The following is a 14,997-nucleotide window of genomic DNA, read 5'->3' on the forward strand; positions in this document are numbered from 1 at the left end:
TTGATCATGTATTGTTCCGATAAGTAAAATTGTGTGGAAATTAACAACCAATATTTATTCCCATCTTGCTGCCGTTTGTTTCTGGAGGCGGAGTAGAGGAGGTGTCTGTTTGGTCATGACGGTTATATACTGTATCTCCATCACTGCTTCAGTTAAACTCCCCACAATCCTTTGCTGTATCACCATCACAGGGCCCACATGACCAAGATCCTCTACTCCACCTCCCCAAACAAACGGCAACAAGATGGAAATAAATAACTTCTTTAAAATTTTGGCCTAGTTTTTTTTTTATTGTTGTTTTTCGGACCGATAACGTGATAAAAAATTTCTATTGGTCTATGCCGATGTTAGTGTCGATATATTATGCGACCATAACAATATACATGTCAAAATCTGTGAATATTGCCGATCCCATCAACATTAATCGGATATCGGCCCAGATTCTCACGTCGGCGCGTCCCCATTTCCCTACCTGAAGTTCAGAAGCATAGCCAATCTTCTGTCTGTCATCTCTAATCCCTTGTAGATTAACTCAGATAGAGTAGTGCATACAAGAAGCAACATTGTGTAGCGTGTCATTAGCATTCGTTGTTAAAAGTCCACCATGCTTCGTGGAAGATGGTAGCAAGGTGTATCTGTCGGGTAAGACCAGCCCTGGAGTTCCTTTAGCTGATGCTAGCTTTAGTATTCTTGGCATGCTGAGCTGTCTGCTCTTGCCTTGAATTTAATGGATGTTTTCATGTGGGTGTGTGTGTGTGTGTGTGTGGCACTGTTTGTTAATGTGGCCAGGTTGTATTCTACAGCTCAGAACACCTCTTCCTCCTCCTTCTTTCTTGTTTGTTGTCTCCACCGGGGAACAGAACGCAATCAGTGCTAATGAGCTAAGCCGGCTCCCTCCGCAAATAAAAACCTAATGAAAGACGAGGAGAGTTTCACTGGAGCAACAACGTTACTCCTTTGTTGTCCTTCCTTCTTTTCCCCTCCGTGTTTGACACCAGCTGGCCGTCTGTGTTACGGCAACACGAGGGGAGACCCCACATCATGCTGGCAGTATCATTCTTAGAACCTAAAATGACAGAACATGAGACAAGTACTTTTTTTTTCTAATTTTATATGTATTGAAACATTTTATCATAGCAAAAAACAAACAATATGCAGGTCTGTGGAATTAGGAGATGATGTATTTAAATCTGATCATCTAATGATCTAATTGGTGGAATATTGTTTATATCCGTGAAGAAAGCTTTAAAAAGCAGTTCCTGTATTCATAGAACTGAAACTGGAAGGTGGTCCGATCACCTTGACGTCAGCCTTTCTCAGGTCACACACTGCAGACTTTATGCATTATTTTTGCACACATGAGATTTGAGCATTTATGACTATTCACCTCCATAATTCTTAGCTACGTAAACAAAAAATAAAGACAAATGTATTGATTTCCAAACTTTTTACAGGTATATTGAGGTTATGAAGTGAATATAGACGAGGCCTATTATAATGACATATTTTGCTGGGCGATAAATTGGCACATAAATTATTGCGATAAATGATAATGTTGTTGTTTGGAGTCCATTACCGAGTAATATGGCAACTGGAAGACATTTAAAATATCCCCAAAATAAGTAAACAAAACAACAGAAACAACAAATAAAATGAATTATGACTTCATTTTAATTGATTGTGTGATTAATTTATTTGCTGCTTATTGTGACAGCCCTACCATGGATATGAAATGAGAGAGTCTGAGTTTTGGCTGTGTCATCTGTCTTGTTTTCAGCTGCTTTGTTGGTCTTGTTGCAGACGCGGGGCCCCTGCTGCGGGCTCTTCTGGATGGGGACTTCGAGGCCGTGCTGCTCAGCCCTCAGGTGGCAGGTGTGCTGACCGGAGACAGCAGCTGCAGAGAGGGGGAGGACCTGGAGGCCTACCTGGAGAGATGCCTGCTGCTGTATCTGACTGCCCATGGTGACGATCAGCCGAACAACAGGTAGCCCAGCATGAATGCTGCTGTTCAGTCAAACTCATGTTAGATTTTCACCAGTAACTGATTGGTTAGACATGTTCTCTTTTCAATTGTTGGGGAAATGAGAACAGGTGGCTGAGACTGGAGGCAGGTGGAAGTACAACTGAATAAAACGCATGTCGCGGCTTTCTGATCTTCATTTATTTAAAAAAAAAGTAAAAACTGCTGTCTTTTTGTCTTCCATTGTTTTTTTTTTTTCTCAACTTTCAGTAAAAGCCACTGAAGGGTGTGGTTCTGATATGTTGTAGAACCATTTTCTGAATCAGGTCGTAGCTTCTGACTTCTCCTGGTTCCTGTGTCCATTTCATCTCTCTGATGTCCTCTTCCAGATTCCACATTTCTTCGTTCTGTATAGGAGCTACAGTGGAACCGGTTGATAGTTTTAGAACCTCCTGAAGCTTCTCCTCACTGAGACTTGTAAAAGCTGTTTATTAAGTGAGCAAAGCCTTTTCTTAAAGCGGTGGTGAGTAACTCCTGCTGTTCTGTTGCAGGGAGCTTGTAGTCTTGGCCATGGCCGTCTCCTGTCTCCACCTGTTCGCTCAGAGCAACTGGACCGGACCTCCACTCTCTCTCCACATGTGGGACCGGCTGCCTTCGGCTCTGCTGTTCTCTCAGGTATGACGCCGTTCTGTTCTGGCTCCTCATCTTATCCTTCCTTGTTGTTGTTGTGTTTCCACTCGGCATTAAACATGAAACCGGATTGGTGGAGATTTATTTACTGGATCGACAGCAGTGAGTCTTAGAAATATGAAAGCCTTCAGATCACACTTGCGTTTGCTGTCTACTGTTTACTGCTGGCTTACTGAATTTAGTTTTCATAACTTTGTTTAATTTTAGCTAGTGGTGGGACTTGATTAAACAATTTTAATTGAGTTCATTACAGGGTCTGTAGTTAGTCAATTGCAGTTAATCGCATTTTAATCAAAAGCTATATATTGATAAAATAAGCAACATTTTCAGTTTAAAACCTGTTTTTGCAGATAAATTGTTGAATAAATAGACATACTGTATGAGCTCAATAATAAAGTGCTTCAGGTTCTTCAACCATCAGATTGGTGCAAAGTACCATTCTAGCCATCCAGTGTTCCAGGAAGCTCTGATCGTTCCAGTCTCTTTAGAAATGTGGGCTGTGGACATTGACATTAGGGACGTCTGTGCTGCTGCAACATGTTTAGCATTCAGATGCTATTTCTCCTTTTAGCACAACTGTCTGGAACACAACAATAGTCTTTTCCAGAGTCCCAAAAATGAATCCCCAGCGGGTCAAGAGAAGTGGCTTTGTCATCTATCGCTGCTGTTCACTTGTGCGTCTGATTTACAGGTGTACCAGAAACTCAATACAATGGTTCCAGCTTGAAACTTTTGTGTGCAACAAAATATAGCTCCTCTTGAACATGAGTATGGGGGAATATTTCTGCCATAATTCGAGTACGGATGTAGCCAAAGTGTGCAGGACTTGAACATGACGAATGTGCATGAACTACACAATCACCAGGGGCTGCAGAGCCACCAACAAGTTCTGAGAAAGCTTTTCACCAGCCAAAGTACAAAATACGGTTAGATAAATAAGAAAAAGATAGCCCCAGATGGACACATTGCACCTTGGCTGTAAATATCTCTCCAGTGAAAATGCATCAGAAACTTTTCACATTAATGTCACAAATGGCAGGAAATATAGATACCGGTCACAAGCACATCTTCTGAACTTGTCTTCTGGCCAGTTGGTGATTTAACATATTTTTTCATGGGCTGGATCTTTTGGCTTAATATTGTTTCCGTCATCAAGGCAGTAAGGCAGTCCCTCATAGACAAAAAAATAAAAAATATCGCTTTTAATAAAACAACTGGTGAAGGACGTATCATCGATGAATTTGTCCAATTGCCCAATCTTAATGGAGAGCCCAACACACCACCTGCTCTGTAAGACCTGCCAGACCGATCAGCAGGATGATGGCTGCTGCAGCAGACCTGGCCTCCAAAATCAATCACACATATTCTGAGTTTTCAGGACATGTGTGTGCATCACTCCGCTCTCTGTGGAGCGATGCAACAGCTGCTGGTGAGAGTTGGTTGCTTCCTAAGCACGACAAGGAAATAAGTTGGTTTTGAAATGGAAGTGTGATTTCATGCCGTCACTGACCATACAGTCTGGACACGGCCTTGACCCAACCATGAGAGCATCACCAGTGTTGTGAACACGTCAGATCTGTTCATTCCACCTCCTCAGCTTTATTATCTGCTTTCTTTGCTAAGTCCAAATTTTTCCGTGGATATTTAATCCAGAGTTTTCAGAGACAGATGTAGGACGCCGGCGATCTGGAGACACAGGACAGGTTCCCAGCAAGGAAGCCTCTCCTGGGTCCTCATTACAGAAGCTTTCAAGGTATTGCTTCCTCAGAGAGCCTCACATCCAGGCACGCCGTAGCAGTTATCACGCTCATATGTTTAGCATCCGTGATTTATGTACCGTCACACCGGCTGTTTCCAAGCAACCACCAAGACATAGATGACGGCACAGGTGAGACGGAGCACCAACATAGGAGGGCATCTCTCATGTTTACATTCAGTAGTTATGTGTACGTAACCAAGACGATTGCTTCTAATAGGAAATATTTTTTCTTTTGAGAGTTTAAAGTCCAAATCCTTCCACAGATTCCCAATCAGTTTAAAACTCCTGCTCTAAAATCTTAATACTTCTTCCACTCAGATCAAACATTTTGTCCAGTTGAAAGATTACTCTAAACCTAAATCTGCCAAGGGTAGGATTAATTTTGGAGCTTTGCTATGAACTTCATGTTAGGGTAATAAAATACATTTTTCTGAATGTCTTTTAGAAGTTGTTTTCACACAGCGGCCGCTTTAGCTCTCAGAAGATTTCTGTCCCTTGCAGGCGGTGCTGATAGTACTCCAAAACTTTGTATCTTCTCAAGACTTATCCAGACTGAGGTCTGGATAATCACCTGGCAGGCAGGCGGTCTCTGTCATGTAGATCATTATGACTTTCATATATCAACATAATATCTGAACTTTTAGCGTTGCAGTATTTACAAAGTAAAGCCAACACTATCATATCTGCATTAGGGCAATTATTTTTGTTCTCAATTAATTGTTCTGACCTTTAATCAAATGCAAAACTTGGTACATTCTGCAGATTTTTCATTTAAGCTTTTTTTTTTTTTTTTTTTGGCACAATTTTTTTTCTAAAACTATGGCATTTAAGGAGTTTTGGGTAGAACATATTTACAGACAAAAGTTAGTTTTTTTATCTTGTATGAAAAATCTTTATATTTTCTGTACAGTTTTGCTTACTGCTCTTGAGTGTTTTGCTCTTTCAGCAAATTGCCTTTTTTTGAGTCTATACAGTCCAGCTAACAATTAGTCAATTACTAAATTAGTTGGTGATTATTTTAATAATCAACTTACCATGATTAATTTGATTAATCGTTTCTGTCCAAATCAGGATACATTCAGTGATAACTCTAATATCAGCAACTGTTGGAAAACATTAACTTTCTTACATTGAAATTCTTTTTGGCTAAAGAAATTTTCTAAAAAGTATGTAATTATTCTGGAATTTAGCAAAAAGGTAATCTGAATTAATGTCAGATGGTGAGGAAAAAAAAGGTGTATTACATATCTGCTGTCAGCCGTTTCTTGATGATTGTAAGAGTTTAATTACTAATTTCAGACCAATTTAGTGACAGTTCTGCGTGAGGGTGATAAATCATAACACTTTTTCCTCACCTCTTTTTGAACATATTTTTTCTAGAGTCCCCAGTTGTTGACGGAGGCGACCCTCTCCAGCCTGCTCCTCGACGGCGAGTCAGTGTACAGCCTAGTGGTCAACCCCTTCCTGCTGCTGCTGGCCAGGGTCATTCTCACCAAGTGCGCTGCCAAAATGGAACGCCTTCAGGTACATCAGATTTTCTCTCACCTCACAACTGAAGCATCCGCGCATCCTTACAAAGTCTTAAAAAGTTGTTCAATTAATCCATCTTAAATTAAAGCCTACAAATGTCTTCAGTACATGAACAAATATAAGTTGGCCTTAAAAACATGTATCACAGACCTTAAATTTTGACAGGACAAATTAATCCCGTATATATTGGAGTTTTTTTTCTTGTGGGACCTTTCTATGGTTTTCTACGAGTTCCAAAATCATTGGTAGCGTTTCCACACACAGCTTTTCTATTTTTGTATTAAATAATAACGAGTCAGAGTTTCCACCAGACCTGCTAAGCCTGGTGGTGGGAGCGCCACAGCTGTCCACCAGCCGCCCACCATTTGTTTTGTGTTTAAATTCTTTTTTTTAAACATTTCAAAAATTCCAACGTGCACAATAAGCCATCATAATTTGTAAATAATAGCGTGAGACCAATTGGAAGCGCAGGGATAAAAAACACTATTTAAAATAAACAACAATGCTTAGCCTGGTGGGGGGTGGCAAGTAAAGCCTGGTGGCCTGCCAGGGTTATAATACACTGGACGAAAGCTGGCAGTTTCAAAGCTGTTGTGTGTCTTGGAATCTGGAGGTTAGATTCATTTTAGAAGATAATGTGTCTGGAGTCATTCTGATCAGCCTTTTGTACATCTAACCAACTATTAGGTAGCTGAAAATTGAATGCAACAGTAGAAATTCTGGATCCATCTCTGCATACCACGGAAAGAGAAGCTGTATAACAGGAACTAGCCGTTAGACTGACGCCAGCAGACGTTTTGCCTCAGAAGCCGACATCATCAGCTGAATCTGGACACCCAGAAAGCCCATTTATTGTTTGGTGATTTAGTCATAAAAGACTCCTTAAATGCTAATGCCCTATAAGAGAGCTAACTACCACCCTTGTTCCCCAGATAGTGGGGTGGGTGAGCTGGCCTAGTTTTTCTTCTCCTCATCTTCAGCTGATCATCTCTCCTCCTGTTCTCTGCCGAAACACGCAGGCCGTGTTCGGACGCGGCTAATTGCCCCTTGAGCACACTTGGCTGGCCTGCATGTGTGAATACAAGCTGCGGGACACTGATTCAGCGAGACAGACAATTAAAGGTTCGTGCAGCCATGCTACAGAGGATGTGCTGCGCCTATACTGGAAGATGCAGCAGGCACCCGCAAAATGACTCGCAAATAAGATTTGACACGGTTCGGTTCCTCTCCTCTAGTGCTGAACAAGAGCAGGGGGGCAGAAGGAGAAAGCGTTGACTGGCTAAGAGACATTGGCTGTTCTTTCTGTTGTAGTCAGATGGAAAAAAGCAAAGCAGTTTGCTGTTTTAACTGCGTGTTCAGCATTTTCCTCCGGCATGCGTCTTTGTGTTTGCTGGCGTTTCATTTGTGCTGATGGGGCCTGAAGATCAGCGTGTCCAGGTGAACTCTGAGCCGAATGCGTGTCAGTTCCAAACGCTGCCTCGTCTTCTGGCCTCGCAGCCTTTCACGCCTTCTGCAACGCTGGCACTTATTCCACACGGTTTTCAAAATAATCCAGGACATTTGAGCATGAGGCTGTATTGTCGGAGCATTAAAGGGTTGATATAAAACCAAGTCACCAGTGGTGGTAGTTGAATGCATCGGTCTTTAGGACTTATCCCAGCGTTTTTGACTTAAACAAAAAGAGTCCATTTAATAGAAGTTTGAAGATGGCTGACCTGATCTGTTTCTGGGTTGCAGCTCCTGCCCTGGTGGACTCTTCGTTACATCAACCTGCACCAGCAGATCCTGGAGGCTCGCTCTCCACAGCTCCTCAGCTTGGCCCACTGCTGCATGGACAGAGGTCTGTAGAAGCTCCGCTCTTCTTAACACGGTCCAGCTTTGGTTTCCACTGGGTTAGGGTTAGCTGTGCATATTAAGGTACATTTTGTGTTTGAACTATTAAAATAGGCAAATCTGGGCATTATTAGATGGAGTCTCCGAGTACCGGTGGTCCACCGTGCTAAAGGATTTTGGAGACCCATAACCCGGATGTCCAAGAATTTGTATTAAATCCTTTATTGCCCCTCAGCAGGGAATTTGACTGTGTAGACAAAAAAGTCAGAATGCATACTGACATGACAAATTATTGCAAGCAATTGGAACAAGTTCAGTCACAAAAAGGTACAACAAAATGAGGTGGGATTCTGTGGCAGTATAAGTTAACTGAGATAATTACAAACTGCAATTTAAGATGCCATGTGGGATACGGCTGATTGATATCTGAAACTAAAGAAAATGTGCAGCTGTAAAGAAGAGCCGCTGCTGGATTACATCACTGTTTGCACGGACCAAATATCTGATGAAGATGGTTGTTTTTGCTGTATTAAACAAAACCCAAATGCCTCTAAATGTGCACAGCACACAAGCTCATAGTTTTACTCACAAGAGAAATTATTCCTGTCTGAAAGCATTGCCAAAAGTGTTGCATTGTGAAATATCAATGAGGGAATGAATAATAGACACTGAACACTGTGTCTGTGAGTCAGACACCTCTATTAGGAGTTATGGCTGGAATTGTGGAGATGCTCTAGGGGTCAGGGGAAAAGTAACTTTCTTTGGAAGGACAAATCCTTTCTGTTATGATTTCATGGCTGCTCTCTGACCTGGGGCATTCTGCATGAAGGAATCAGTCCAGAGACATTTTCTTCTGTCTGTGCTTCACTTCCTCATCTGTGTTCTCTTCCACCAACTCCACTACTTACTGGTTAAGGCTACCCCATCACAGGCTGGAGTGGAGTTATGTTGGAACGGGGTTTCCCCCAGTGTATTATTATTAGCCTGGCGGGTCACCAGGCTTTACTTGTGTCCCCACCAGGCTAAGCATTGCTTATTTATTTAAGTTTTTTTTTTTTTTTATGTTTGCATTTTTTAAGATTTTATAGTTGGTGTTGAGGTGTTAATCTTCCAGTCTTTCAATAACGCATAATTATCAAGTGATATTTTCAAACTTCCTGTCAACTTTGCCCTAGCGCAGAATGGCCATGAGGATGGCCACTCTGCACCGCAGTGGCAAGTCGGCAATGGATGCCTGCCGGCAGAGAAATGCCGCTAGCTGCTAAACTAGCTCATCACACTTGCTGTTATCCATAGTCCTTCTTCCTACTGGCCACAAAGTGTGGGAAATGTAGGAAGCGATACGTTGACTCAACTATGAAAAGTCAAATGTCCCCAAGCAATGTGCATGGCTCCTAGAAGTGTGTGAACCCACTGGGCCAAAGGGATTTAATACATTCACAACGAATTGATATTGAATTGAAGAAAAATTTAATGCAGTGCATCGATTACTTTTTTTCTTTTACCCACACCTATTTATGTCTTTGGAATAGAACTGAAGTATTCAGGGAGCCAGCATGGGATCTAAGTTAGTTCCTGTACTTACGATTTCCTTTAGTGTCCCAGCAAGACTGTTGTTAGAGCACATTTAAAACATTTAGTTGACTTTTCCACAGTTGTTGTGATGCTGGTTGGATTAAAACCACACAACCTCCTCAGGTTTGCTATTGTTTAATATGATATAACGGTTAGCAGTAGTAAAGAAGGAGCAGCATGTGCTGGATATAAAAATCCTGTGAGCAGAGAGGTGTGGAGGATGCTGTGGGAAGCTGCTGCACTGTGTGCCGGAGCTGTCATCATGTCTGGCTCGCTTTAGATTGGTTTGGTGCTCTGTGTGGGTAAGGTGCTGCTGAATTCATTCCCTCAGCTCTTTTTAATCACAATGTCTATTAGCAGTTGAACAGTTTTAATTAAGTGATGTTTGAATGTGCTGCTGCTGCTTTAGTTTAACCATCATTAGTAGAATCAGTTTCTCTTCAGCGCTCAAGATCTTGTTTATTTCTTGTCTAGTTGCAAACTTTTGAGTGTTTTTCTCTTCTTTTTTTTTTTACTATTGCTTTTAAGCAATCGATAATTTATGCCGTTTGAGACATGACACTTTCAAACAGGTTGATAGTTTGTTGTGTTATCCAGGCATTAACATGTTTCGTTGAAAATATATTCTCATTTATATAGAAAAAATCCAGGTGGTGCTCTCATGAGAAGACTAAAAAATGGTAGTCCACATCTCCATACTTGACTACAGCTACAAGCTGTTTCTCAGTTTGTGTTTTATCATGTAACTATATGGTCATTTTCTATATTCTCAACCTGTCCAGAGAAGATTTTGATTGATTTTAATGTTTCACATCTTTCTGAATTATTACCTTTACATGCTCCTTAAGCTTCTTACTGATGCTCTAGGAGCCTGTTCCAGAGCAGTGTGGATATCTTGTCCCTCTTATAGCTGTCTAGTGTTTCCCATGAGGAACAAGATGTTGGGAGTAGAAAAAATGGATTTTATTGACAGATATGTTTTTACGATAAAACATACAGAATGGTAGAATGTTTTTTTTACATGCAGTGCCAGTGAACTGTGATGTTTGGAAAGACTCTGCTGTTTTGAGTTGAACAACCAGTGGCATCCCGAAGTATTTCACACTGTTACTGAACATGGTTTGCCCTTTAATTAGCTGAAATCAAGTGTGTTTTTCTTTAGTAAAATCCATCCACTGCATCGTTTTCTTGCTTTCTAGTGATGGCACACACGCACACACACCCTGCAGTGAGTCATTCCCTTCATTGTGAAAGCGGCAGCTCTAAAGGTGACTCTGACGTTTTGCACGTAAATCTATTCCTGTGACTTTGTTAGATCAGAATCAGGAGTTCTCGGGCTGAGTTAGGTTTTGTGGGCCTTAAGTTTGAGCATCAAAGCCTATACAGCTTTAAGCAATAGATAATGTATGTCTGTCTTTGTTGCATGTCATGTAAATGTCCAGAATTATTTCATTAAATTAAGATAGGGGGGTAGGATTAATAAGTGTTCACTTCTTCCTACTCCTTTTCTTTTTTTTATTGCCCCGCAAGGGGTCTTTTTTGTGGGCTCTGGTGTCCCTTTTTCAAAGTAGGCTGACAGGAAAGGGGGAAGGAGAGAGGGGAAGACACGCGGTAAACGTCGTCGGGTCTGGGAGTCGAACCCGCAACAGCCGCATCAAGGCCACGTTGCTTCTGTATGTGGGTCGCGCTAACCCCTGCGCCACCACGGCACGCCTCTTCCTACTCCTTTTCAAACAGGAAAATAATTGCAAAGAAATTATTTAGTTTTTGGTTATGTATGCACATGTTTTCTCTGTCCTACTTATTGCTTGTTTGCTTGTTTTTTAAAATCTGTTTGAAATAAATAAATAAATACAAATTTTTTTTTTTTTTACAAAAGTTAGCTAAAATGCTATCAATACCATGTTGACTAAGACGGACTTAAACCATTTCAGCATCAGATTAGCTAAGATGCAATTTTTAGCTAAAATGCTAATGTTAACATGGGAGCTATTACTAGTATATTAATCTACAGTAGCATAATCCTAGTATGGAAACAGCAAGGTATAAGTTAAAAGGAGCTAAAATGTTCATCTTAGCTTGAATGCTAATGTTAGCATGGGGCGGTGCATTGTCTTGATTCAACCCCAAATATCTAATTTTTGATGAATTATCCCATTGCTCTGTGCTTTGTCTCCTGAGGAGAATTTCTTTGTCTCAGTTTAAAGGAGTGAATTTTTGATGAGGTTAGAAGGAAAGAAAATGAAGTAAATGCAGCTTTTGAGGAGGTTGTTGCGGTTGTAGCTTTCCTTCTCTACGCCGCAGCTCCACTCTGCTCACATGGCTTGTGTTTGTAAGAAACACCAAGACAACAATTGATCCTCACAGGTGTGACAGAAATTTGCAGTGTGCCACATGAACAAGAAAAATACCTCATAGAGAATAGTGGATTTGCTGTTCAGTATGGTCCTTGTATAGAGCATTGATTTATAGCATTCTTAGAAACATAATTCTGTTTCTTTTCCAGTGCTGAAATGCCAGTCGGCGTTGTCGGACCAGAGGAGCCTGGCTATCCAGTTCCACCTGGAGTGTGCTTACATCAGTCTGACCTACTACGAGTACGGGAGCGCCAAGGAGCACATCAACACGGCCAAGGAGCTTTCCGGGCTCCACATCAACATGACAGGTGTGTGAGATACTGGTTGAAAATATGAGTGTTGTGTGATAGAAATCCACTCTTTAAAAATGTGGGGCTCTTAAGAATATTTGGTCATGTTGAGGTTGAACTCTTTTTCTTGATCTGATGCCGTTTAATCCAGGTGCTCTCGGGAAACGGACCCGCTTCCAGGAGAAGTTTTTGGCTCAGCTCCTCCTTGAGGTGAAAAGGCAGGAGGGGAAGGAGGAGGCTGATCAGAGGAGCGAGACCAGTCCCACTCCGACGCCACAGGCCAGCCTACCCAAAGTAGGAACGGTCTCTATCTTCATAGCGCAACAGTAGCTTTTGTCTGGTTGAGTTCCTTAGCTTGGCTTAACAAATGCTTTACCTATTTTAGACTTCAGTTCTTATTGAAAAGCTTCAACTGTTTGCAGTTTCTGTGCAGGCTGGAGCCTCCAGAATAATCTAGTAATTGATACACAATCACTCATGAGCATTTGGTTTGGGAATCAGCGTTGGAACGTATCACGTCAGCGTGAAATGAAATTATTCTTGTGTGAAGGTCCTACCATCAGTTGACAATGTTCATCTGAACTGCTGAAAGAGTTCAGATGAACAGAAGTAAACTCAATCACGACATCAACTTAATAAAACTCATCAGTTAGCGATTTACCTTTCATCAAAGGCACCAGAACACCATTCACTTTATAACTCACATGGCCTTCACATCAGCCAGGGAACAAGGCTCGACATCTAGGAATTGACAGTTTACGACGTTTAAGCACATTTGTTGATAAATGTACTTAAACATTTAAGTACAATCACTATAAGTATTTATAGTGATTGTATGCTATGAATGCTAAAGTTGTTCTTCTTCAAATTCTCTGCCAGCCCAATGAAGGATCCGGCCTTTTAGGACTAAAACATTAATTCAACTAATAGTTCTTCAAATCTCCTGCCAAGTTATTGTTAAAGAATTTGTGGTTGATGGTTTAAAATTCGTCTTTTAAATATTTTCAAATGTATTTAATGGTTGCTGGGCTGTGTCCCGAGAGGTCTCAGACTTACTGCTTTCCTCCAGTTCTTTTTTTTTTTTTTGTCAGTGCTTAAATTTATCACGCTTCCATTAAGAAGGGAGGGACAGTAAATGGACTCAATCAAGACTGTCGTTAGCCTGAGCTCAGTGACTCATTTTATAATGATGGGAGGAGAGAAGAGAAGCGGGTCTTGTGTTCATCATTGAGCCAGAACCCCAGCAACCAGGGAGGGGCTCTGTCTCTTGGTCTGACAGGACTTTGTAATCCTAACTGATGCCCCATTGTCACCTTGTAGACAATTTTCTAAGGGCAGGGGCGACGTCAGCGTTTGGAGCAGTTTAACAAAAGCAATCTGAAATAAAAGAAACAACAGTCCCTTTCTGGCCTGTGATGCATCATACTGTAGCGCTGTAAACAAGGTCTTCCCTCATATTTTCATCTTTTTGCTTTTTATCTCTCTTAGATATTTTTGATAATCAAACCCATGTTAACATTGGACCACTACAGCCTGAACAAATGCAAAGTGTAGTTTTCAAAGGATTATTTAATATTTGTAACAGGGTTTCCCCCAGAAAACTTGCTAAGGCCGGTGCTTGTGGCACTAGGGCAGTCATGCAGAAGTTCGCTGTGGTTTTGAGTTAAAACATGTTTATAGTTGACGGGAAGTTTGAAAATATCACTTGATAATTATGTGTTATTGAAAGTAATGCCTAAACTCCAACTATAAAGTCCTAAAGAAAAATCAATTGTTAAAAAACAAACTTAAATAAATAAACAGGTATAGCCTGGTGGCCCGCCAGGCTTGTAATACACTATTGGAAGCCCTGCAACAACAATAAGAGCCTGACTCAAATCTACTTAAGGAAAACTCAACCTGGTGATCACTAGGAATTCAAAAATATTCACTGGACTAACAGAATGGAAGCGGAACATTTTGAATGGTGCACCCTACATCTTTTTACTTCTGTTTAAAAACTAAAAATGTTCTGCCTACAATCAAGCAGCGGGGTGGTGGTTCCATTAACCATGAATTCTTCTCTCTAGCAGAAAATCCTGAAGAAGAATGACTATCTGATGGCATTAAGCTCAGACTGCTCAAGTCTTCAACACAGCAGCAGCAAGTCCTGCCTTAACACCCAGAAACATTGGTGTCCCATCACATGTGAATTTGTGTTGATGCCTCTGATTTATTGTCCAGCTGTTTGCCCATAATCTGGCATGTCAGAACCAGGACTAGCAGAGAAACAGATTATTATATATATATATATATTTTTTTACAAAATCAATACAATTAGAAGACTAAACACTTAATATTCTGTATGTTCCACATCAGGCTTATGCTGACTTTATGTCCTGATTTCTTTATATGTAATACATTTTTCTTCTTGTTTTGCAACCCTTGCCATCCTATGCTATGCATTGCAAAAATCAATCTTCTCTCACATCCCGTAATTTTATCAGACGTGGACACGTGTGACTGGAGGTTTTTGTTGTTGTTGACAGGATTACCATCTGGACGACGACACGCTGCTGGATCGGATCACTTTAGCTGAGCCCGATCTGTACCAGCTGCCTGACCTGAGTGCTGAAGAGCAGGCCCTCGTCCTGGGTGTGTGGTAGGTCAACTCCCCCGACCCTTTCTTTGTGTTTAAAATGTGACCTGGCGCCTGGTGATTATAGGCCTACTTAATGTTGATCTGGACAGAATGAAATAAGTGCAGAACTGTCGGAGTGTAAAACCTTTGAAGCGTTTCTCGCATCAATCTTTATAGAACGGTTCTCTCTGTTCAATCGGCTGCTGGAGGAATTTTGTCCACCTTCAAGTGAGTCTTTGAACTGACTCTGAGAGACGAGCGTCTCTTAGCAGTATGTTCTTTTTGTACAGTAATCACAAGTTTCTGTTTCACTTATCTGCCATATATATATTTTTTATTTTAAATCGTAGGATTCAAAGCAGATAGTTTTGTTCAATGTTTTT

At 41.1% G+C, this 14,997-nt stretch overlaps 1 protein-coding gene across 1 annotated transcript in view; it reads left to right on the forward strand.

The window, feature by feature from the left end:
• The window catches only part of ttc27 (tetratricopeptide repeat domain 27), a 50,053-nt gene that overhangs the window by 5,064 nt on the left and 29,992 nt on the right, over positions 1-14,997 (forward strand). Inside the window, exons 2-8 of the mRNA XM_023327997.1 lie at positions 1,801-1,984; positions 2,512-2,635; positions 5,790-5,933; positions 7,677-7,779; positions 11,854-12,012; positions 12,146-12,288; positions 14,523-14,635. Of these exons, the coding sequence (XP_023183765.1) occupies positions 1,801-1,984; positions 2,512-2,635; positions 5,790-5,933; positions 7,677-7,779; positions 11,854-12,012; positions 12,146-12,288; positions 14,523-14,635 (970 nt within the window). The remainder of the gene's footprint in view (positions 1-1,800; positions 1,985-2,511; positions 2,636-5,789; positions 5,934-7,676; positions 7,780-11,853; positions 12,013-12,145; positions 12,289-14,522; positions 14,636-14,997) is intronic.

This window comes from Xiphophorus maculatus, chromosome 22 (assembly GCF_002775205.1).
Source record: "Xiphophorus maculatus strain JP 163 A chromosome 22, X_maculatus-5.0-male, whole genome shotgun sequence".
Lineage (NCBI taxonomy): Eukaryota > Metazoa > Chordata > Actinopteri > Cyprinodontiformes > Poeciliidae > Xiphophorus > Xiphophorus maculatus.